This window comes from Salmo trutta, chromosome 13 (genome assembly GCF_901001165.1).
Source record: "Salmo trutta chromosome 13, fSalTru1.1, whole genome shotgun sequence".
Classification (NCBI taxonomy): Eukaryota; Metazoa; Chordata; class Actinopteri; order Salmoniformes; family Salmonidae; genus Salmo; species Salmo trutta.
The window spans coordinates 14,412,611-14,437,348 of NC_042969.1; the positions used below are offsets into that span (position 1 = coordinate 14,412,611).

At 45.8% G+C, this 24,738-nt stretch overlaps 1 protein-coding gene across 7 annotated transcripts in view; it reads right to left on the minus strand.

Annotated features, from left to right (window-relative positions):
* LOC115205265 (disks large homolog 3) overlaps window positions 1-24,738 on the minus strand; it is a 126,688-nt gene that overhangs the window by 70,869 nt on the left and 31,081 nt on the right. For 2 of the 7 annotated variants that reach the window (XM_029771045.1, XM_029771041.1), the window contains exon 1: window positions 8,834-9,654. The exons of 2 other annotated variants lie outside the window; for them this stretch is intronic. In XM_029771045.1, coding sequence (XP_029626905.1) covers window positions 8,834-9,211 — 378 coding nt within the window. In that variant the 5' untranslated portion in view covers window positions 9,212-9,654. Of the gene's footprint in view, window positions 1-8,833; window positions 9,658-24,738 lie in introns of those variants that run through there. 3 more of the 7 variants (XM_029771046.1, XM_029771047.1, XM_029771042.1) reach the window with 3 other exon arrangements.

The window sequence follows — 24,738 nt, forward strand, 5'->3', positions numbered from 1 at the left end:
GTGTGTGGCCCGCTGAGCCCTGCCAGCTCCAACGTTGGACTGCTGCCTGCTGACCATGTACTACTTACAAACTTTGATAACATACCATGGTAATCCAGCACGTAATCTGGACAGACTCTGCTTGTGTTAAATCTTAAATACAGTACTACAGTAGTCAGGGGATGGAGAGATGCAGAGATGACACTTAGGCCCATACAGTACAGGGAAATATTACGTAGGCATAGTACAGCTCTGTAGTCCTGAGACACTGGGCAGGACAGTGTCTTAGGGGTCATAATGAACACAGTAAAATACACCAATACTGCAGAACTAATGCAAATCCAGGGGAGGAAAGGAAATATGAGGGACAGAGCTGCGTACCTGAGGGACAACAATACAATCATACAGTGTAGACAAGACACAGACATCCAACCTCCACTCAAATATGGCATATTCACAGACACCCTAGATGAACAGAGGGAGATATGTAATAAATCCAGAATGAGCTATGTCAAGGCCGGTGTACCCCATCTACAGTGCTATGAGACGTAGGATATTAAGATGGGATTGTTTGTATTGTTTGTAACCAGGAACGGGTTGGGTTGTGCTCTCTGTTTCTGTCTTTATCTCTCTCGCCCTCTCTGTCTCTAGGCTGGGATATCTGTCTCCATTTCCCAGAGAGAGAGAGAGGAGGGGAGAGAGAGGAGAGAGAGGAGAGAGAGAGAGAGACACTATCTTGAGCACATTAAGGTCAATGGGTAGACACAGTATATATCCACTAGGCAATAATGACTGATAATGAACCAAGGGCCTGTTAAAGGATATTATGTGGTCTGTGCTCTAGCATAGACAAATGCTTGGATAACGTCAGTCACCCTCTCACTCATCCTGTCTTTTCACTGGGGAGGAGAGGGATGGAGGGAGAATGCAGTGGCAGACAAACATATGCATCTATATGTGGCTATATGGTGCTTGTACTGTGTCCATCCCTTTAGGAGCTGACTGATTTTGCAGAGACACGTGGACTACAGGAATGGCGTTGAAAACAGGAATAATTCCAGACCAATTGCGCTATGTTAAACAGATGTGCAATGAACAGCAGGTCCAGAAATATCTATCCACAGTTTCATTGTTAGATTTGTCAAAAGTAATCCACGTATTTCAACTACGGATCAACCTTCAACATTTCCTTTAATGTATTACATTTGGTCAAGGCCTCATTTTCGAAAGGAAAAAAAGCTGTATTCAGTTGCGACTTGAAAGATTAAAAGACGTGATTGTTTTAAAGGCATAGCGGCTGTATTTTAATGAAACGGCAGCTTGAGCACATCCTCTTAAAATGGCAGAGAAAAGCTGTGCTAATTATACAGAAGCACAGAGCTGAAGCAGCCTGCTGCAACATACCCTCACTATGTAGCTAGTCGACACCCTGAAATGGAACTTTGGATTCTGACAATGTATAAGAAAGACAGACGGCAGAGGAGGAGGATGACAGAAATAAAGAAAAACTGAAGGAAAAAAATGGAGAGGCCAGCAGACCAAATGGCTGAAGGGCTGCTTGGATAATGCATTATGGGGATGGTACTCAGTGTGACTACGCTACATATGGGAAGAGATGCATTGTCTGCGTCGCCAAATGTCCTCTTCACAAGACACAACTCTCTAGAAAATGGAAGACATCTAAATCTGTGCATTTCAGCTCCTCGGCTTTAGCATCCAGTATTCATTCAGCAGCTAAACGCCTCACAATACTGCATGAATAACAGCGTCCCGTTAATGCTCAGATGAACCAAGCGACACCGTACTGCTACAACATTCTAGACGTGCAGGCCCTGGTCCACGCCGCTACAACACAGTACACGCGTCCACTGGAGCCAGAGCTGCGTTTCTAAAATTGCGAGCCATGGAACAATAGCGCGAGGGCTGTTGAAAGCACCCACGGACACCCACAAAAAAAGAATTGGAGTCAGAAGGCTTGGGGATAGGCCCACTCTTCAGCGTTATCGATTGTGATGCATGCAGATTCCGTGGCAGCGTGGGGGTGTTCTAGTACGCTCTGGCCAGGATTTTAGTGCTGCGATCTGAAGCATACCCAGCCAAGAGCAATAGGATAAGACTGTAGAAGCACCCTACATAAATCCTACAGCACTGTTTTCTGTACATATCCTTCAGTATTCATCATAGATTACAGCAGTAGGGGGTGTGACCATGTCCCCCATCATCACCCAATGAAAGGCCTATTCCTCCTCTTTTGTCTTCCTGTCAGAACAAGGGAACGATGGTTCCATTGCTGAATCAGGAAGTACAGTCCCGTTTTCTAGGCCAGTCGCTACTGTGATCAGCAAAAACAGCGAAATAAAACAAAGCAGGCAAGCAAACAAACAGCCCTTCCCCTCGCTCCTATCGTCCCTGGCTGATTGGCTGGCTGGCTGGGAGAGGCAGAGGGTTGGGCCCAGGCAGGGGCTCTGACAAACAGCATAGAAAGTAGACACAGCTGTGTACACATACTGTACAAACAGCCCAATAAACATGTCACTCAAATTCTGCAGTATATGTTTTTATAAAGGACTCCACAAGATCGCTATGTTTTCATGATGGTTTGGTTGCATCTGAGAAGCATATGTACTATATGCTGAGTACAATATGTATATTTACAGTAAGCCTAACGTTGAAACAAAGCAGGTCCACCTCTGTGAATGATGTGAAAAAGCAGCAGGTTTTACAGGAGGTATGGGAGGTGAGGTTAGACCGCTCCAGTCCAGGGTCATTGTTAGACCAACACACCTAGCCGCCGTTCAGAGATTAAGCTGCAAAAAAAACATAGAAAAAGTTTGACTTTTGTAAAAGTGCACATTAATATTGCAGCACACCTTCTGCCCTCTGTTTCATAGTGCATTTGCAGTGATTCACCGTGCTGCTCTCCTTTATGTGTCTTGTTGGTACATTTGGTTTTAGGCAAAGGTGTGTTACATGGAGGGGTGTGTGTGTGTGTGTGTGTGTGTGTGTGTGTGTGTGTGTGTGTGTGTGTGTGTGTGTGTGTGTGTGTGTGTGTTTGTGTGTGTGGGAGAGATAGAAAGAGACAAAGAGGGGAGACATATTGATGGATAAATACAGTATTGGACAGGCAGTATCCACAGGCAATAAGTCATTGTAAAATGACAATTGATACTGCAAGTGAGCATCAGTGTGCAGCCAGCCGCTGACAGGAAAGTCAGACAACATAGCAATTACTTACAGGGGAGAAAGTCTCGTGGCTGTTAACCAGACTAGCAGATTGTCAGAGCTAATACGATTATGGCGTAACTGTGTTACACTGGACCACATCCCATCCCCTCCTCTCCCCTCCTCTCCTCTCCCCTCCTCTCCTCTCCCATCCCCTCCTCTCCTATCCCCTCCTCTCCTCCTCTCCCCTCCTCTCCTCTCCTCTCCCCCGTCTCACAGGGCAGGGCAATGCTGACCATCTTGGCATGGAGGTTATACAATACCAATTTGTTTACCCAAATCCAGCTTTATTTGCACAAAGACAAACCGACTGACCTACTGTTCTATGTTGTATCACATCAAAATGTTCAAGGCTGAGATCCCATGAGTCTCACCTATAACGTAGCACTATGTAGCAAATGCATTTCGTAGAAGCTACGATTAACACAAAAGTGTGTAGGCCTACAGTACATGTATTCCAATAACTATCAAACCAAGCACAGAACATCCCACACTGTCTGATATCAAGCGGACTTTGAACATCCAGTTCTGTAACCCCTGAGCATCCACCCAGCACTCAGCCCCAGTGATTAGTCAGAAACAGGCACACTGAGCTCTGCTTTGAAACAAGCGCGTAGACCTCCATCCATCCCTGTTTCTTCCCTGTTCATACCCCCCTTTTGTACAGACACCCACTACATTTCAAATGACATCATTCTCCGGATGCCAAGCTGTCTGGCCTTTTAGAGTCACCAGAGATAACGGTCAGGGAGGATGGAGGATGTGTGTGTGTGTGTGTGGGGGGGGGGGGGGTAGGCCCCTCTGGGATCTACCCCAACCCCATCTCTGTCTGGGGCGGCCTGTGATCAACACTCTCTGTCTGCCACCCCTGTCTCTGTCAAAAGGAGAGGCAGCACCTCACCAATCCACTCCACTCACTGACAGACAGGCTTTACCACCAGGAACCTAGCTGCTCCTGATTCTTATGGCTTCCAGTAACCTTCCAGATGTACTGTTAGAAAGTTATGCACTATTACTGACTTTACATGTCCCAGGGGTGACATCTCAGGCCAGACAAATAGCAAAAACCAACTAACCAACCCCCTCTTCTCCTCTGCTCTCCTATCATCTCCCTTCCATCCTATCCCATCTTCTTTCTCTCCTCTCCTTTCCTATCATCTCCTCTTGCCTCTCCTCCCCTCCCTCCTCTCCTCTCCTTTCCTATCACCTCTCCTCTCCTCTCCTCCCCTCCTCTCCTCCATGGAGACCAGCCCAGAGAGCAGCCCACTGCCGAGGCCCCAGTGACAACACGGTACTCTGGATATCTGCTGACATATGTCATATAGATGGGACATATCTTCCCCATCTGAGAGAGGAATAATAGCCGGCGTGCAACGTTACACGCTATATATGCAAATGACCCCTCCTCCTTGATAAAGACACTTAAAAGACAACCATGAAGGAATCATCTGTAACAATGGCCAGGTTGTACAGCATACATGCAACGAAAAGCCATACATCTGGTCCTTATTGCGTGTTCCTGTAATAAGGATGCTACGACGCTCCGGTCCCAGTCTAGTGTAGCCGTAGCCTGTCGAGTCAACATCACCTCCTCCTTGCTCCCCATCTTCAGATCAGCTCAGAGATAAATCCCTCTTGAGCTGATGAGAATTGCTGCGTTCAGATGGAGGCTGTCTAAGTCACGGTAGGGGTCTGAGCTTAGGACATTTATTTCTCCTGTAATATTTCTCCTGTAATAACCCCTGGGCCCCCTGTTATAGGCCTGGCAAATGACATCAAAAATGGACCAAATCTTCACATGGATGTACAAACACAACAACACACACACCAAATCAACTTGCTTTATCTACACATACTGCATTAAATGTGGTATCATACAAACACACCGATATGTGGATTTAATAAGTATCAAAGAAAGACTTGATCAAAAGCACAAACGTTGGCCCATCTGTTAATTACTGTTCCTTTCCTTTTCAACTAGATGCAGCTGGTGGTTGGATCGTCGAAAATGGAGATACTGAAGAGCGATCCAAACACTTCAGTGAGTGGCAATAACAGCCAAGACCACCCAGCGATAGACAGAACTATAGAGGCAAAGGGACATTTCTGATCCGACCCTAAAGGCTCTCGACAGGAGACCACCTATGGGAGTGTTCATGAGGTAAGCCCACCCAATTCCCATGCATTACAATGATCCTGTACGTCCACAGAGCACCAATCATCCGGTAAACAATAGACCCACAATGGTGCATGAGGGATTTGGAGAGCAGTTTGGAAAATATTTAATATCTCGCTCGTAATAAATAAAGTAAAATCCAATTAACATTTAAAGCTAATCATAGGCACAGAGCTGGAGAGCACACACAGACAGATTGGAGCCTGAGGGGGGGGGGACGGAGCGTTCTGAGTGAAGCCCCCCCCCCATTAGGCAAGAGTCTCATCTCTCAGATGGAAATTCAACTGCTCTTGTTTAAAGGAAATGCTCCTTTTAATCCCAACTGGCTTCATGAACATCCATCCATAATTAACCTAACCAACCCCCTGACAATAGACCGTTATCTTGCTTTAAAGGAGATATGGTGGGGAGGGAGGTGAACACAGACATGCGGTTAATTGGAAGGTAATATACTGTACTTTGGTTAGTTTGGAACAAGGTCTTGGCCATTTTCGGGGAACACTTGTGTCTATCGAAATCCTTTGGAACAAATATATGATATGAAAATAGGTTACCCGACTGTAATCATTTATTACTTTTGAGAGATTATGTCAGATGACTACTAATGACTATTTCAGTCTCCTAAAAATCTTCAAAAAAAATGCATGTATCAGAAAGATCAGTGTGGTTGAGTGGCTGTGTATAATATTAGCATTACACATGTCCATGACCTGGTTTCTGGCCTCTTGTGAGTTCTGCAAAGGTGGTGGTAGAGGGGGAATATTCCCGCCCATGGATGTCCAGTGGGGACCGAAGAGAACAGAGGCTACAGGGTCCATCCAAGGCTATGCTCTGTGGTGTGGGCGGCCACAACAAGCAGGGGGGGACGGTGCTACTGTATGTTGATGCTGTACTAGAGAGAAAGAGGGGGTAAAACCTGACCCTGGAGAGGGCCTGTTAGGAGGCTGAGGCCCCTCTCTTTCTCTTTTTCTCTCTCTCTCTCTCTCTCTCTCTCTCTCTCTCACATAACCCCTCCCCCTTTCCATGCCGGCCGCCTTTATTGGCTTATTTCTCTCTTTTTTTCGACATTCGTTTTTTTCACCTCTACTATCACCACTTATTCTGTCTCTGTGTTTCCGGTTCTGTTGTGCCGGTTACATGGCAGATTATCACTATTTGGATTCGTATGCTGTATTTGACACACGTTGAAACGTTTCTATGTACACCCAGACTACCTCCTAACAAAGATGTGTGATAATGTGTAACTGCCTGAGCTACAGTATGAACCATCCCAAAGATCCTCTGATAGGATGACAGAAGAGGAGCAGGACCAATCATTTTTACCTCCCCTGATTTCATCTATCAAAGGCTGTGGCTATAATGCGATGATGCACGCTGTAAAATAACCCACCCTCCTTTGCATGAATTAACAAGCCGCTACATAAATGAACGAGCGACCGGAAAACATCTCACATGAGATATTGGTTCCAATTCATTTGAAATCGGGACATTCAATATACGCTGGGAACGAGCGGTTGGCAGGAGGACATTTGTACTGATGATGGTAAATAAATAGTAGCCACGAAAAATGCTTACGCAATCAAAACTGCTGTGAGGTTTTAAACGTGTGAGAAGTGAAACCTGTCTGATTGGTCTCTGGGTGCAGCTAAAGGTGGATGAGGACTGGTTAGAATACTGTAGATGATCATCACGGTACTATTAAGTCAAGGGTGCAGCAAATCCTGGACTACTTCACTGTTTCTGTTACAGTTCCAACCTCTCCCTCCGTGGTTGTAGAGCAGGCAACTTTCTGTTACGGGTCAGCAGCTTCTCTCTTCTTATGTCAGTCACTGATAGTTACTTAATTAGCCCATGTCAGCTAGATTTTTATAGATTGGTAAATTAGTCTAGTGGACAGCTATCTAAACTTGTAGTAATGTCGAATTAGAGCCCGGGGGGCCCCCATTGATTTTGTTACTCAGTCTCATTCAGATATCATAGTAAAAACTGCAAACATGTCTCTCCACCCTATGGCAAAATGTGTAGAATTGCAAGAAATTAGCTGTAAAACTGCTCATTTTTCTCCCCACCCCCATGGCAAAATGAGTAGAATTGCAGGAACTAAAAAATGTGCATGAAAGTAGTTATAAAATTGCTAAATATTCTCTCTGCTCCATGACAAAATGTGTAAAAATTTTTGCAAACTAGCTTAAAAAAAATACGAATTGCGGCCCCTCATCATCGGATTCAGATTTTTTTCGTGACCCCCATCCCTGCTGTAGAGGAAGGCTAGCTAGTAATATCAGTCAGGTTGCTGTTCATCTGTGCTCTGGGTTCAGTAGAATTTCTCCAACATTGCCAGTGAGATTTCAGCCTCCATTTTACCCCCATGATGTTTCTCACTCTCTCACTCTCCTGCCATTCTATGCTCTTTGCTCAAATACACAAACAAACACACACTGACTTCCTAGCTTTAGTCAAAAGCGATATGTCTAGACTGAGACGATAGAGGCCCCAGGAAAGTGAAGGAAATGTTAAATGGAGAATATGAAACGTGCCGGTTTAGATGGTCCTAGATACGTATCATATTCACCCAATAGGATGGATGCTTCTTCCCTTTCGTCAGTCAGATTTTATCCAACCCTCCATCTCAGGACAAATGAACATTTTAAAGGGAATAACGAGCCGCATACAGAAATAAGACATCTTAATGGAGCTCTTCCTTCTCTCCTCTCTCCTCCCTCCCTCTCCCCTCGCTCCTCTCCATCTCCTCTCCCTTTTTCTACCGTAATTCTGCCTGATGAGAGACAACCCTTTCATTAGTTCATCTGTGAGAAACATGCATCACATATGGGGTGTTCGGGTCAGGCAAAATGTTTTTCTTTGGAAAGGGCCGATGCAGGAGAAAAAATGTCTGTCTACATTTCAGTGTTATGAGCCGGCTTTAGCATCATTTAGCTTTCAACGCATATCTCTCTATCGCCTCTACACCGTGGCTGTAGGATGAAAACCAATGCAGGGCTGTTTTACTCTGTAATGTTAACGTAGGCCTTAGATGAAATAAAAGAAATAAGCAAATTCAATCCCATCTGACCTTTATGTAAGGCATTACATTCTTATGATGAAGTGAATGGAGAATAGTCGGCCTGTTCTGTATAGTTGAACAATGTATAGGAAACAGACCACTACTCCCTAAATGAATGAATGAGAATGACCAGATGAACTGAGAATCTGTATTAGAGCAGAAGGCTGGGATGAAGGAGAGAATATGAGGCATCAGCGCCGGCTGCTCTCTACCACACCACAGCACAACAGGCTCCACCAAGACAGATGAGCACCTCTAAAGATGTACACACTCGTGTCTGTTCCAACCCAGCAACCTCATATCAAACCCCACTCACCCACTGCCTCTCTGCCTAATCCCAGAGGCATGGGACGGAAGGCCATGAGGCCGGCTGAGGAAGTTGAGATAGTTACCTGGTCGTACCACTCCCGGTTGGAACAGGTGCACTCCGGCCACCAACCTGCTTGACCACCAGAATTGTTGCCATTCACCTTGGTGCCGCCCTTGGATTGGCCCTTGGGGTTTGGGCCTCCGGGACCCCCGGCAGACGTCATCTTGCCCTTACTTCTCCCCAGAGTGCCCCCTCCTCCTCCCATGCCTCCTCCTCCTCCTCCTCCTGAGACTGGAGGCTGGGGTAAGGTCTGCCCGCCTCCGGACCCGTACCCGGCCGGGTATCCATAGGGCTCGGCCTGCCATTCTTGGTACTGAGGGGCGTCCATCCTGCGCAGGGCGGCCATGCGGGTCACCTCGTAACATTCTGGGCACTTGCAGCAGTGGTGGTGTTTGTGCATGCTGGCTGGGCTGGCGCTGGGCTGGCGCTGGGCTGGCGCTGAGCGGCGTGGTGTGGCACTTTCTCTCTGCTGCCTCCTCAGATCACACGCAGCACGCTGCGATCGGCTCGCAGACCGCTAATACCGACGGAAATAACACTAATCACAGCAATTCGACAGATTTTCCCTTTTTCTCCAAATCGTTACTCTCCTCTCTTCATTCCCCTCAGATGACAAAAAAAAGAGCGAGGAGGGGGGGGAAGTAGCAACAGGAAAATAAAAAATGAGTACGTAGTCTTCCTTCCTCTTGACGTAGAAGATAAAAGAAAAGAATATTGAAAATATTGTATACGATCACACAATCAGAGACCAGCCCCGATGGTACATTTTCCTCTCGCCGCTCTTGTTTCACAGTGATATGTATATAAATTCATAGATATATTAATTTGTTTATATATATTTACACACACACACAAACACATATAAAAATATTAGTATAAACAGACAAGCACAAATACACAGATATATACAGATATATAGGTATATAAATATCTATATGCGTGTGTACAAATATATATATAAACAATATGTACAGGTATAAATGATATCCTCAGATGAAATCTTCCTCGGTACTTCTCTTCCCTTTTTCCAAACCCGTTTTCTTCCTCCTGTTTTTCCTCCTGCGTTGAGAAGCAGCGTTTCTATGTCTTTCTCTCTCTCTTTTCTCAGCCTGCAGAGAGGAGCTGAGCACTGGATTGCCTCTGAATCAGCTTGCCCTAGATGTGGATTATACAGAGGGAGGCGAGCAAGCGAGATGGAGAGAAAGAGAGCGAGAGGGAGAGAGAAAAGAGCGAGAGGCAGAGAGGGGGAGACAGAGCATCCCTCCAGCACCTCAGCCCTGACAGCCACAGCCAATCAACTGGCAGCACTGCCATCATCAGCAGCAGCAGCAACAGGACTGAGCGCTTCACTGGCTGTTCTTAAAGGGGCCATGCCATCTACAGTACCAGTCTACAGTTTTGACACACCTATTCATTCAATGTTTTTTCTTTACCTTTACTATTTTCTACATTGTAGAATAATAGTGAAGACATCAAAACTATGAAATAACACATATGGAATCATGTAGTAACCAAAAAAGTGTTAAACAAATCAAAATATATTCTTCAAAGTAGCCACCCTTTGCCTTGATGACAGCTTTGCACACTTTAGAATTCTCTCAACCAGCTTCATGAGGTAGTCACCTGGAATGCACTTCAATTAACAGGTGTGCCTTGTTCATTTGTGGAATTTCTTTCCTTCTTAATGCATTGGAGCCAATCAGTTGTGTTGTGACAAGGTAGATGTGGTATACAGAAGATAGCCCTATTTGGTAAAAGACCAAGTCCATATTATGGCAAGAACAGCTCAAATAAGCAAAGAGAAACGACAATCCATCATTACTTTAAGACATGAAGGTCAGTCAATCCGTAACATTTCAAGAACTTTTAAAGTTTCTTCAAGTGTAGACCCATCACGCACTATGATGAAACTGGCTCTCATGAGGATCGCCACAGGAAATGAAGACCCAGAGTTGCTGCAGAGGATAAGTTCATTAGAGTTAACTGCACCTCAGATTGCAGACCAAATAAATGCTTCACAGAGTTCAAGGCAACAGACACATCTCAACATCAACTGTTCAGAGGAGACTGCGTGAATCAGGCCTTCATGGTCAAATTGCTGCAAAGAAACCCCTACCAAAGGACACCAACAAGACGAAGAGACTTGCTTGGGCCAAGAAACACGAGCAATGGACATTAGACCGGTGGAAATCTGTCCTTTGGTATGATGAGTCCAAATATCACATTTTTGGTTCCAACCACTGTGTCTTTGTGAGACGCGGAGTAGGTGAACGCTTAGCGCTTAGTTGGACTATAATTTGTTTTTCAACAGGACAATGACCCAACACACCTCCAGGCTGTGTACGGGCTATTTGACCAAGAAGGAGAGTGATGGAGTGCTGCATCAGATGACCTGGCCTCCACAATCACCCGACTTCAACCCAATTGAGATGAGTTGGACCGCAGAGTGAAGGAAAAGCAGTCAACAAGTGCTTAGCATATGTGGGAACAACCTTCAAGACTATTGGAAAAGCATTCCAGGTGAATCTGGTTGAGAGAATGCCAAGAGTGTGCAACGCTGTCATCAAGGCAAATTTTTGATGTCTTCACTATTATTCTATAATGTAGAAAATAATAAAAATAAAGAAAAACCCTTGAATGAGTAGGTGTGTCCAAACGTTTGACTAGTAAACCACACCGTTCACTGCATAGGGAGGAAAGACACTTCCTCACACACAAAAGGGCTATTACCTAGTCACATGTGTCTCCTTCATATGTGTTTTGGGGGTAAAAGATAGGCCAGATCATAACCTCTGCTATTCGAAATCCATGTTTTCCCTGGTTCCAATGCAGCCAAAATCCAATAGACAGCCTCCAATTTACAGCCCTGTTCCTGGGACTGGTCCCTGGGCATCTACGGTCATCTCTGGTTCAATGATAGGAGCTTTGTTTTCTTGGGCCATTGATTGACACCCTCAGGGCTAATGTCATGCTGCGGCGCTGAACATCTAGACGTAATGTAACAATGAAACAGGTGTTGTTGCGCCTCACATTCACATGACAATCCTGTTACAAATAATATATTATCAACAAAAATACTAGGGGTTATGATACAAAAATCCATTACCATTATAAGGCTTTGCCTTGTAATAAAGGGTGCCTCTAAATCACTATATTATAGATCCCTCCCTCTTCTACCTATACCAATGTATTCCATTTTCAGCAAGCCTCGAACAATATTGAATCACGTATTTCTAAACACCGAGATCAAACATAGTATGATGAGCAGAGCCCTGTACTGACAGGGAGAGACTAGTATACCTATTAGAAAACAATCCTGTTCAGACCATCTAAGACTCCATGGTACACTGAAGAACCATGGGGGAAATATCTCACATGTTCACAATGATGACATCAACACATGTGTACGCAACCAACAAGATTACACGCTTGGGCTTCGAGTGGGTGGAGGAAGAGAGCGAGTGAGAATGTGGAAGAGAGACGGCGAGGAAGAGAGAGTATGGATGGACATGTATTTATGTGTGTGGTTACGTTTTTTAGTCAGTGATGACTGCCAGTGTACTATTTATGCAAGCTTATAAGTGTACGTGTTGATAAGAGCTCCATCTAACAGACACCACGGCTCATGGTCTTTTGGATAACTGAAGTGTGTGTGTGTGTGTGTTACAGTATCTGTATTAAAGACCTGCATATGTACATTATTAATTCAATGTGGTGGTGAGATTGAACTGGGTGTGTGGGGGATGAAGGTATATTTACAGTGTCTGAGTTGTGAGAGAGAGAGAGAGAGAAACTATCTATGTACCTTAGAGCACTGGTTCCCAAACTGGGCTACTAGGACCCTTGGAGGTACTTGGCCTATCCACAGGGGGTACTGGGGGTACCCTGGAGGTACTTGGCCTATCCACAGGGGGTACTGGGGGTACCCTGGAGGTACTTGGCCTATTCACAGGGGGTACTGGGGGTACCCTGGAGGTACTTGGCTTATCCACAGGGGGTACTGGGGGTACCCTGGAGGTACTTGGCCTATCCACAGGGGGTACTGGGGGTACCCTGGAGGTACTTGGCCTATCCACAGGGGGTACTGGGGGTACCCTGGAGGTACTTGGCCTATACACAGGGGGTACTGGGGGTACCCTGGAGGTACTTGGCTTATCCACAGGGGGTACTGGGGGTACCCTGGAGGTACTTGGCCTATCCACAGGGGGTACTGGGGGTACCCTGGAGGTACTTGGCCTATCCACAGGGGGTACTGGGGGTACCCTGGAGGTACTTGGCTTATCCACAGGGGGTACTGGGGGTACCCTGGAGGTACTTGGCCTATCCACAGGGGGTACTGGGGGTACCCTGGAGGTACTTGGCCTATCCACAGGGGGTACTGGGGGTACCCTGGAGGTACTTGGCCTATACACAGGGGGTACTGGGGGTACCCTGGAGGTACTTGGCTTATCCACAGGGGGTACTGGGGGTACCCTGGAGGTACTTGGCCTATCCACAGGGGGTACTGGGGGTACCCTGGAGGTACTTGGCCTATCCACAGGGGGTACTGGGGGTACCCTGGAGGTACTTGGCTTATCCACAGGGGGTACTGGGGGTACCCTGGAGGTACTTGGCCTATCCACAGGGGGTACTGGGGGTACCCTGGAGGTACTTGGCCTATCCACAGGGGGTACTGGGGGTACCCTGGAGGTACTTGGCCTATCCACAGGGGGTACTGGGGGTACCCTGGAGGTACTTGGCCTATTCACAGGGGGTACTAGGGGTACCCTGGAGGTACTTGGCCTATCCACAGGGGGTACTGGGGGTACCCTGGAGGTACTTGGCCTATCCACAGGGGGTACCCTAGAGGTACTTGGCCTATCCACAGGGGGTACTGGGGGTACCCTGGAGGTACTTGGCCTATCCACAGGGGGTACTGGGGGTACCCTGGAGGTACTTGGCCTATCCACAGGGGGTACTGGGGGTACCCTGGAGGTACTTGGCCTATCCACAGGGGGTGCTTGAGATGACTCATGAGACCATAAGCCTACTGGTAAGGTGCACATGGGGGGGTACTTTGTGGGATCTCCGGATAGAGCAAAATGTGATTCGGGGTACAGTAACCAAAACAGGTTGGGAATCACTGTCTTAGTGTGTACATGAAGAATATATGTATGTGTATGCACCTTGGTGTGTGTCTGGGGACATATCTTAAGAGTAGACGTGTGTGTGTGTGTGTGTGTGCGTGTGTGTGTGTGTGTGTATGTGTGTATCTAAGTGAGTGCTTACAGCCAGTACACAGCTACTGCAGCCCTACCCGGAGGCACAAACAGCAGGCTCAGCCACACTTAATTACATGCAACAGTAACTCACTTCATTATCATGATATTCTATTCCTGTAACTTCTGGAGATTCTGCAAGAGGAGCAGAAAGAAGGGGGAACGTTTACATTTTTAACAGAGAGAGAGGTGCCACTGAGAGCGCCCATCTCGGTTACGAAGATGCAGTCACAACTTCTGTCAAAGCCAATCACGGCTTGAAGGCGCTGCTTGAAGGCGCTGCTTAAAGGCACTGCTTGAAGGCGCTGCTTGAAGGAGGTGCTTGAAGGCGCTGCTTGAAGGCGCTGCTTGAAGGAGGTGCTTGAAGGCGCTGCTTGAAGGCGCTGCTTGAAGGCGCTGCTTGAAGGAGGTGCTTGAAGGCACTGCTTGAAGGCGCTGCTTGAAGGAGCTGCTTGATGGAGCTGCTTGAAGGAGGTGCTTGAAGGCGCTGCTTGAAGGAGCTGCTTGAAGGAGCTGCTTGAAGGAGGTGCTTGAAGGCGCTGCTTGCAGGCGCTGCTTGAAGGAGGTGCTTGAAGGCGCTGCTTGAAGGCGCTGCTTGAAGGCGCTGCTTGAAGGAGGTGCTTGAAGGTGCTGCTTGAAGGCACTGCTTGAAGGCGCTGCTTGACGGAGGTGCTTGAAGGAGGTGCTTGAAGCCGCTGCTTGAAGGCGCTGCTTGAAGGAGGTGCTTGAAGGCGCTGCTTGAAGGCGCTGCTTGAAGGAGGTGCTTGAAGGCGCTGCTTGAAGGCACTGCTTGAAGGCGCTGCTTGAAGGCGCTGCTTGAAGGAGGTGCTTGAAGGCGCTGCTTGAAGGCGCTGCTTGAAGGAGGTGCTTGAAGGTGCTGCTTGAAGGCGCTGCTTGAAGGAGGTGCTTGAAGGCGCTGCTTGAAGGCGCTGCTTGAAGGCGCTGCTTGAAGGCGCTGCTTGAAGGAGGTGCTTGAAGGCGCTGCTTGAAGGCGCTGCTTGAAGGCGCTGCTTGAAGGAGCTGCTTGAAGGAGCTGCTTGAAGGCGGTGCAAGCATATCCATCACGGCACACATGACCGAGCACATGTTGGAACCATCCTCCCTCTGCCTCTCTTGTCTCTGTCTCTCTTACCCATCGCCTGCATCATATTTACCGTTCAGCGGTATGCAGCGAGGGTGTTTGCAGTATAAAAGGCACAATATGACAGAGGGAATGAAAATAGATGGATACAGTACAGGCAGGAGAGATGGAGGAGAGCAGCAAAGAAACAGAGATTGCCTGCACTGTATGAACACAGATATGGTGTGTGTGTGTGTGCGTGCGTGCGTGCGTGCGTGCGTGCATGCGTGCGTGCGTGCATGCGTGCGTATGCGAGTGCATGTGGGCGTTTGTAGTACCTCTGGGGAAAATAATCCTATTCCTTTAAAGATTATATAATATGAAATATAAAACATTTTGCTAGTTCTCCTTAGAACCAATCAATGACCAGTACTCTCTGTGTAAGCAGGACAGGGAGATGGAGTGAGAGAGAGAGAGAGGGGGGGGGGAAGAAGGAGAGGAAGGAAGAGGGGAACAGGGATACAGGAGGTTACCAATGGCAAATCAGACCAGATGTTCTATGAAATGGTCTCCAACACAACATAGTGTGCATTATATTAGCTTATACGGTAGCATGGATGTGCCTTTAAGGTTATTATTACTGACTGACATGGATGCATTGTATATACAGTCATTCTGATCAAATGCTTTACTGGTCCTTGAAGCTTGGGAATAGTGAGTATAGCAGTATAGTATCCTAAGAGTGGGTCCATATCCCGGTGCAGTCCCACTCACACGCCGAGGGCTCAGATGCGTCTGGAAACAGATGCCTCTGCTAAGAGGGTCATTTCTAAAAGCTAAATGTGTTCACTGTGTTGTTACCACAGCTGCACTGTCAAACCAGTGGTCAGGACTCTCCTTAGTTTACAGGAGTCAAGTAGGATGTCTACAAAACACTTACACAGAGGAGCGTTTCTACTGAGATGGAACACATCTATAAAGATTGTTTACAGTATGTCATGTTTTATGCTGAGAGGGATATCATAAACTAGGTTTCCATCCAATTGGCGACAGATTGTAATGTGAATATCCTAAAATCAGCATAAAAACAACGTGCTCATTTTCCCACCAGATGTGTTTCCATCAAATTGACTTGTTACAGATAAAAGACTGTGTGTGATGACGTAGGGCACATAAAAACACCTTTTGCGGTGAAAAAAGTCAAATGGGTTTCCATCGCATTTTCAACTCTACCGATGGTTTTCTCACAACAATGTTGCGTTATGAAGTGAGTGTGCCCACTCTGGTATGGGCACACGCGCTCTAGCAACAGCATGCTGTTGGCCAAAGTGTACGTATAGTCTACACGATCAGATTATTATGGACTAAAGAGAGAGATTATTTTTACTTGTCAAACGGCAGCCAAGCATCGATGATCATGTCACCAGAATAAGACCCTTGATATTTATTGGAAATGAGCATCAAGCTAATCACCGTGCACTTTCACCACCCTGTGAAGTTCATCATAACTTATTTCATCTGTAGTCTAATAAACCACTTGCTTTCCTGACGAGTCGTAGTGGGAGGACCTCACAACGTCATCACGTGACTCCAAGTTTACTTTGATATAATGTTCGTTATATCAATATCAAATCCAATTGTATTTGTCACATACAGATGGTTAGCAGATGTTAATGCGAGTGTAGCGAAATGCTTGTGCTTCTAGTTCCGACAGTGCAGTAATATCTAACAAGTAATCCACCGATCCCCAACAACTACCTAATACACACAAATCTAAAGGGGTGAATGAGAATATCTAAATGTATGTATATGGATGAATCATGGCCAAGGGCCACAGGCAAGGTGCAATAGATTATATAAAATACAGTATATACATATGATATGAGTAATGTAAGATATGTAAATATAAATAAAATACAGTATATACATGTGATATGAGTAATGTAAGATATGTCAATACTATTAAAGTGCCATTATTTAGATTGGCATTGTATAAAGTGACTAGTGATCCATTTATTAAAGTGGCCAGTGACTGGGTCTCAATGTAGGCAGCAGCCTCTCTGAGTTAGTGATTGCTGTTTAACAGTCTGATGGCCTTGAGATAGAAGCTGTTTTTCAGTCTCTCTGTCCCAGCTTTGATGTACCTGTACTGACCTCGCCTTCTGGATGATAACGGGGTGAACAGGCAGTGGCTCGGGTGGTTGTTGTCCTTGATGATCTTTTTGGCCTTCCTGTGACATCGGGTGCTGTAGGTGTCCTGGAGGGCAGGTAGTTTGCCCCCGGTGATGCGTTGTGCAGACCTCACTACCCTCTGGAGAGCCTTGCGATTGAGGGCGGTGCAGTTGCCGTACCAGGCTGTGATACAGCCCGACAGGATGCTCTCGATTGTCCATTTGTAAAAGTTTGTCAGGGTTTTAGGTGACAAGACAAATTTCTTCAGCCTCCTGAGATTGAAGAGGCACTGTTGCCCCTTCTTCACCACACAGTCTGTGTGGGTGGACCATTTCAGTTTGTCTGAGGAACTTAAAACTTTCCACCTTCTCCACTGCTGTCCCTTGATGTGGATAGGGGGATGCTCCCTCTGCTGTTTCCTGAAGTCCACAATCATCTCCTTTGTTTTGTTGATGTTGAGTGAGAGGTTGTTTTCCTGAGACCACACTCCGAGTGTCTTCACCTCCTCCCTGTAGGCTGTCTTGTCGTTGTTGGTAATCAAGCCCACTACTGTTGTGTCGTCTGTAAACTTGATGATTGAGTTGGAGGCGTGCATTGCAGGGAGAACAGGAGGGGGCACACACCCTTGTGGGGCCCCAGTGTTGAGAGTCAGAGATGTGGAGATGTTGTTTCCTGTTTCCTACCTTCACCATCTGGGGGCGGCCCGTCAGAAAGTCCAGGACCCAATTGCACAGGGCGGGGTTGAGACCCAGGGCCTCCAGCTTGATGATGAGCTTGGAGGGTACTATGGTGTTGAATGCTGAGCTGTAGTCAATGAACAGTATTCTTACATAGGTATTCCTTTTGTCCAGATGGGATAAGGCAGTGTGATGGCAATTGCGTCGTCTGTGGACCTATTGGGGCAGTATGCAAACTGAAGTGGGTCTAGGGTGTCAGGTAAGGTGGAGGTGATATGAGTCTTGACTAGTCTCTCAAAGCACTTCATGATGACAGAAGTGAGTGCTACGGGGCGGTAGTCGTTTAGTTCAGTTATCTTTGTCTTCTTGGGTACAGGAACAATGGTAGCCATCTTGAAGCATGTGGGGACAACAGACTGGGATATGGAGCGATTGAATATGTCCATAAACACACCAGCCAGCTGGTCTGCGCATGCTCTGAGGACACGGCTAGGGATGCCATCTGGGCCAGCAGCCTTGCGATGGTTAACACTTTTAAATGTTTTACTCACTTCAGCCACGGAGAAGGAGGGGGGGGGGGGCAGTCCTTGTTAGTGGGCCGCGACGGTGGCACTGTATTATCCTCAAAGCGGGCAAAGAAGGTGTTTAGTTTGTCTGGAAGCATGACGTCAGTGTCCGTGACGTGGCTGTTTTTCTTTTTGTAGTCTGTGATTTCCTGTAGAACCTGCCACATACGTCTTGTGTCTGAGCCGTTGCATTGCGACTCCACCTTGTCCCTGTACTGGCGTTTCGCTTGTTTGATTTCCTTGCGGAGGGAATAACTACACTGTTTATATTCAGTCATATTCCCAGACCTCTTTCCATGGTTAAATGCGGTGGATCACGCTTTCAGTTTTGCGCAAATGTATGTGTGTGTGTGTGCATATGTTTGTGTTTGTTTAGGTAAACACTGTGTCCAATTAAAGGCTTAGGGACTGCTGGGAAGATTTGTATCAACAATATATGGTGATTTATCTTCTGAAATTAAATCGGTAACCCTTGACCCTCCTTTGACAAATGAAAGGGGGAGACTTTTCCTCTTGCTTATTGGAGGGCTACAGCATATCCTACCTCACAGCCTCACAGCACATCTGCCTGTCAGCGTACTGTCACCTATCGCTCACATCTCCCATTATATAAACCCACCTGGAAGAACCAACACACTCACACTCACACACTCACACACACACACATTATCACCATAGCAACACCCCCACCCCCTGCACACACAGCATGTGTAATGTGTAGAGAGCATTTCGGTCATTTCTATGCACTCTCCGAGAAGCAATGTGACTACTCCCTGGTCACCTGACAGGATGCATGCCCATGTAAGGGGAGAGGACGTTGAGGCAGTCTTAAAGGAGCAGTCACACCATAACCCATCCGTATCCTCTCCTGTTGTCTTAAAGGAGCAGTCATACCATAACCCATCCTGATCCTCTCCTGCTGTCTTAAAGGAGCAGTCACGCCATAACCCATCCGTATCCTCTCCTGTTGTCTTAAAGGAGCAGTCATACCATAACCCATCCTGATCCTCTCCTGCTGTCTTAAAGGAGCAGTCACACCATAACCCATCCGTATCCTCTCCTGTTGTCTTAAAGGAGCAGTCACATCATAACCCATCCTGATCCTCTCCTGTTGTCTTAAAGGAGCAGTCACACCAACACCCATCCGTATCCTCTCCTGTTGACTTAAAGGAGCAGTCACACCATAACCCATCCTGATCCTCTCCTGTTGTCTTAAAGGAGCAGTCACACCAACACCCATCCTGATCCTCTCCTGTTGTCTTAAAGGAGCAGTCACACCAAAACCCATCCTGATCCTCTCCTGTTGTCTTAAAGGAGCAGTCACACCAAAACCCATCCTGATCCTCTCCTGTTGTCTTAATGGAGCAGTCACACCAAAACCCATCCTGATCCTCTCCTGCTGACTTAAAGGAACAGTCACACCATAACCCATCCTGATCCTCTCCTGTTGTCTTAAAGGAGCAGTCACATCATAACCCATCCTGATCCTCTCTTGTTGACTTAAAGGAACAGTCACACCATAACCCATCCTGATCCTCTCCTGTTGTCTTAAAGGAACAGTCACACCATAACCCACCCGTATCCTCTCCTGTTATCTTAAAGGGGAATTTCACCATGGGGAATCTGGGCTTGTTTGAGGCATTTCTAGGACAGTGAGATGTGTTTCACACATAATTGCCCAGGAGGAAGGCAGTTCAGGGCTTCGCACACTGAATGATACACCCTAAAATCTAAAAATACATCTAAAATCTAAAAATACATGTAGTCCTGCTTTGTGGCATTTCGCGATGGCTCTATGTTCTACTGACCGTACTAAACATTTTTGTGGGTGTCGGTATGGTTGTCCTTGTTCGATAGAGCCATTGGACTTCTTTCAGCGATGATGCTATCGGCGGATTCATTGCTAAATATACAAGCAGACACAATTTTCCATTCGCTGAAAGACTACAACTTGTGTTGCTCTGGCCCCTGTCCCTCCCTCAAGGCAGGCTTCATTTAAAAGGAGGCAGACACTAACAACAATCCTTTGGGCACAACTGAAATTGGTGATATTCAAGCATACATGTTTCACCCGGAATATAGCAGAGGATTCGAAACAAAAGGTTGGATTTAGCTTACGTTAGAAGCTCAGCTACAGCCGATGCCAGCACCAAGAGGGCAGATAACAAATACGATGCCTAGCTAAGTAAGTTATGTTTCTTGCAAAGCACCGAGCTAACTTTAGTTTATCTACTGAAACCCATATTGTGTATTGCTGGCTAACATACTACTGTGTTACAGTGGGGTGAAATTAAATTATTTTTCTGTTTGCTAATTTAGCTAGCTAAACAACTACCAGTAGCCATATATATGACAAATATATAGATTTTGTATCGATTGTAAAACCTATTCTCTTTTTAGTCATAGGTATGGCTAGCTACTAAACAGCAAGCTACAACTTTACAACCAGCCACCTAAAGCTAGGTTTACCAGCAAACATTAGTACATGACTGGAGTTGGCTAGCTAGTTAGCCTGGTACCTGCTAACTTGTTATTTAAACTTTATTTAATTAGGCAAGTCAGTTAAGAACAAATTCTTATTTACAATGACGGCCTACACCGGCCAAACCCAGACAACGCTGGGCCAATTGTGCACCGCCCTATGGGACTCCCAATCACGGCCAGTTGTGATACAGCCTGGATTCGAACCAGGGTGTCTGTAGTGATGCCTCTAGCACTGAGATGCAGTGCCTTAGACTGCTGCGCCACTCGCCTCGCATTTGTAACTTGCTAGCAAACGTGTCGCATCAGCAACTGTAAGTAATTTACTAGTTGGCTATGTAACAAAGTTGACGAAGGTTGACATTTGTTATGATTATGACCTTGGATGCATTTCAATCAGAAAATTATAGGCATGACGCAAGATACGATTCCAAACAGATGTAAATAACAACTATTGCATAGCCATAGATAGCTAAGTTTACAAGCAAACAGTGAAGATAAACAATAATACAACAATTTACTATTGTAAATCTCTAAAACTGAAGCTGGTTTTACTATAAAAAATATTTGCCTAAGCATGCCTGATAGACATGGTTGTAGGTAGATACTGTCTGCCTACCTACAGTACCTAGGCTTATCTGTACGGTCTGGTCACTGTGCAAAGGTTGAAGGTTATGCCCTATTTCTTTTTATTAGGCTAGAGATTGTTGTATGTTCAACTAGTCTACCCTAATGTTGATGTTATGCTGGCATGGTTCAACTGTTGTTCAAACTGTACAATAGAGTACAATTTTGTTTGTTTTTGTCTTACACATAATACAGTGTGGTGCCTGGGCTTCTTCCTGGACTGGATTATAGATACAGAAACAGAATTCCTTTGCCTGCGTGTGCCATTGTAGCAGAACTGTTTCCTGTGAACTGTATCCCTCTCGAGGGATTAGACATTATGCTCAATTTCAAGCACATGACTCATGAGGAGCTGAATGGCAGTTTGATCAAAACACTCCTCTCACAGCTTTACAAGTATTCCCTGAACTTACTATATGTCTCCTTGGAATAGCAATTTCATCATGACCACCTCTCCCATCATCTGCTGATCACCAGTTCTCTTAGCTACAGACTGTTACACCAGATAATGTGATTTAACCAAAATTGTTGCTATCTATTACTGGGAGTTACAGGATAGGTACTGTTTGGTGTAGCACAGATACGTTTTGACCAACCTTAGTGTCGTGTCTGTGGACTATTCATTAATGTAACAACTGTTATATCAAATCAGTTATCTATGTGTAATTATTATTACGTGATTAAATTAATCATGCAAACATCAAGGAAGTCAGGGCACCACAGGAAAATGTTGTTTAAAGAGTTACTGTACACTTATTACTGTATTTATTACCTCATCATTCATATTCTGAATGTCGCAAAACCCTTGGAATCTGCACGAACACTAGCATAAATGATGAATCAGCGATATACAAATTGGCTTAATTTATTTACTAACTAAATAATGACACAGAATTACATAAACACACACACAGGATTGGTTATACATTGGTTACTACATAATGCAATGAAAAGTCCCTAGTGGACTAAGCCAGATATGATGGCTTGGTAGACAGTGGAAAGGGGTGGGGACAGATAAAGAGTGGGAAAGACAAAGGACTCCACTATCGTACACACATCTGATAACTAGGCACATGGAAATGCTAACACTTTGCACATGAACAGCCTCTCATTCGAAAATAAATGGCAATTTAAATATTTACAACTGTAGGTCTTTTTTGTCTCTCTCTGTGATCGCCGGTCCCTTTGCTGGAGAATCAGTTGACAGAAAGTCTCTGGTTTGTCCACTAGAGATCAAAGTCTTTCGTAGTTGTAGCTTGTTATAATGGATACGTCAGGCATACCAATTGTCATTCGATAGTGAAATCTTCTCCAGAATGGATCATTCAGAGTACCATTTGGTCGTTCGATCGGTCGCATTTACCAGACTAATGTACTCAAACAGCTGCAGACTGAATGCGTAGTCTTCAGTTTTGTCGAGCTTTTCTTCTTAACCATTTGTAACGTATGGACAGCGTCCCTACGTCCTCTGGTCTGTATTTAAATTCCCAACCATTTCAACATGTCGCTACAGCTCCATGCTCTCTGGTCTAATGTACATTTTGGCGCGTTTTTTTTTTACATTGGAGTAGAAAAGGGAGCGTTTCCTCATCCCACCCAACGTCTGTGTTCACTTGGGGCGGGGTCACTGACTGATCATAAGTTACTATGAAAAACAATTCTCATTTAGGAAACTAAAATCACATGGTTATCTTTCCAAAAGTATTCTTATACTTAATAATTTATTCTATACAACATTCCGATGCAAACCCCATAACTGAGAAGTGTATACAAACAAAGATACAGTAATGTGGTTATACTGTCTTTCATGAAGTCACAAAAATAAACAAATTCGACATGGTCGTTCTTTGATTTCCCACCGACCACCTACCACTTTCTCTTTCATTCTTCAATTTTGGGATGTAGGAGTCTTGGTGGGAACAGTGTCTTTGTTCTTCATAGGTTCTCTCCCTCAATACTCCATGGCAGTGAAGAGTTTCTGCAAGGAATTTACGACCTGTCGTTAAGCCATAAAACTGTGAAGAGAGAGAGGTGGGGGGCCTATGATCCTCCCCCCAAGGGCACGTCATGACATTAGCGATGCCGTCTTCGTCCTCGATTTGGGAAAACAGGAGTCTCATAAAATGTCTGTGTCCAGTTGCAAGGGGTCAGTTTGAATTTAGAAAATGCTCCGTTTTGAAAATACTTTTTTTGCTCCATAAAGTCGTCCAGCAGTACAGTGCATTCGGAAAGTATTCATACCCCTTGACTTTTCCAGTTAGAGCCTTATTCTAAAATGGATTAAATAATTTCCCCCCCCTCATCAATCTACACACAATACCCTATAATGACAAAGCGAAAACAGGTTTTTAGAAATTTCTGCACAGAATGTCTGCAGCATGGAAGGTCCCTAAGAACACAGTGGCCTCCATCATTCTTAAATGGAAGAAGTTTAGAACCACCAAGACTCTTCCTAGAGCTGGCCGCCTGGCCAAACTGAGCAATCGGGGGAAAATGGCCTTGGTCAGGGAGGTGACCAAGAACCCAATTGTCACTCTGAAAGAGCTCCAGAGTTCCTCTGTGGAGATGGGAAAACCTTGTAGAAGGACAACCATCTCTGCAGCACTCCACCAATCAAGCATTTATTGTAGAGTGGCCAGATGGAAGCCACTCCTCAGTAAAGGCACATGACAGCCCATTTGGAGTTTGCCAAAAGGTACCTAAAGATTCTCAGACCATGAGAAACAAGATTCTCTTTGGTCTGATGAAAGCAAGGTTGAATTCTTTGGTCTGAATGCCAAGAGTCACGTCTGGAGGAAACCTGGCACCATCCCTACAGGGAAGCATGGTGGTGGCAGCATCATGCTGTGGGGATGTTTTTCAGCGGCAGGGACTGGGAGACTAGTCAGGTTCGAGGCAAAGATGAACGGAGCAAAGTACAGAGATCCTTGATGAAAACCTGCTCCAGAGCACTCAAGACCTCAGACTGGGGCGAAGGTTCACCTTCCAACAGGACAACGACCCTAAGCACACAGCCAAGACAACGCAGGAGTGGCTTCGGGACAAGTCTCTGAATGTCCTTGAGTGGCCCAGCCAGAGCCCGGACT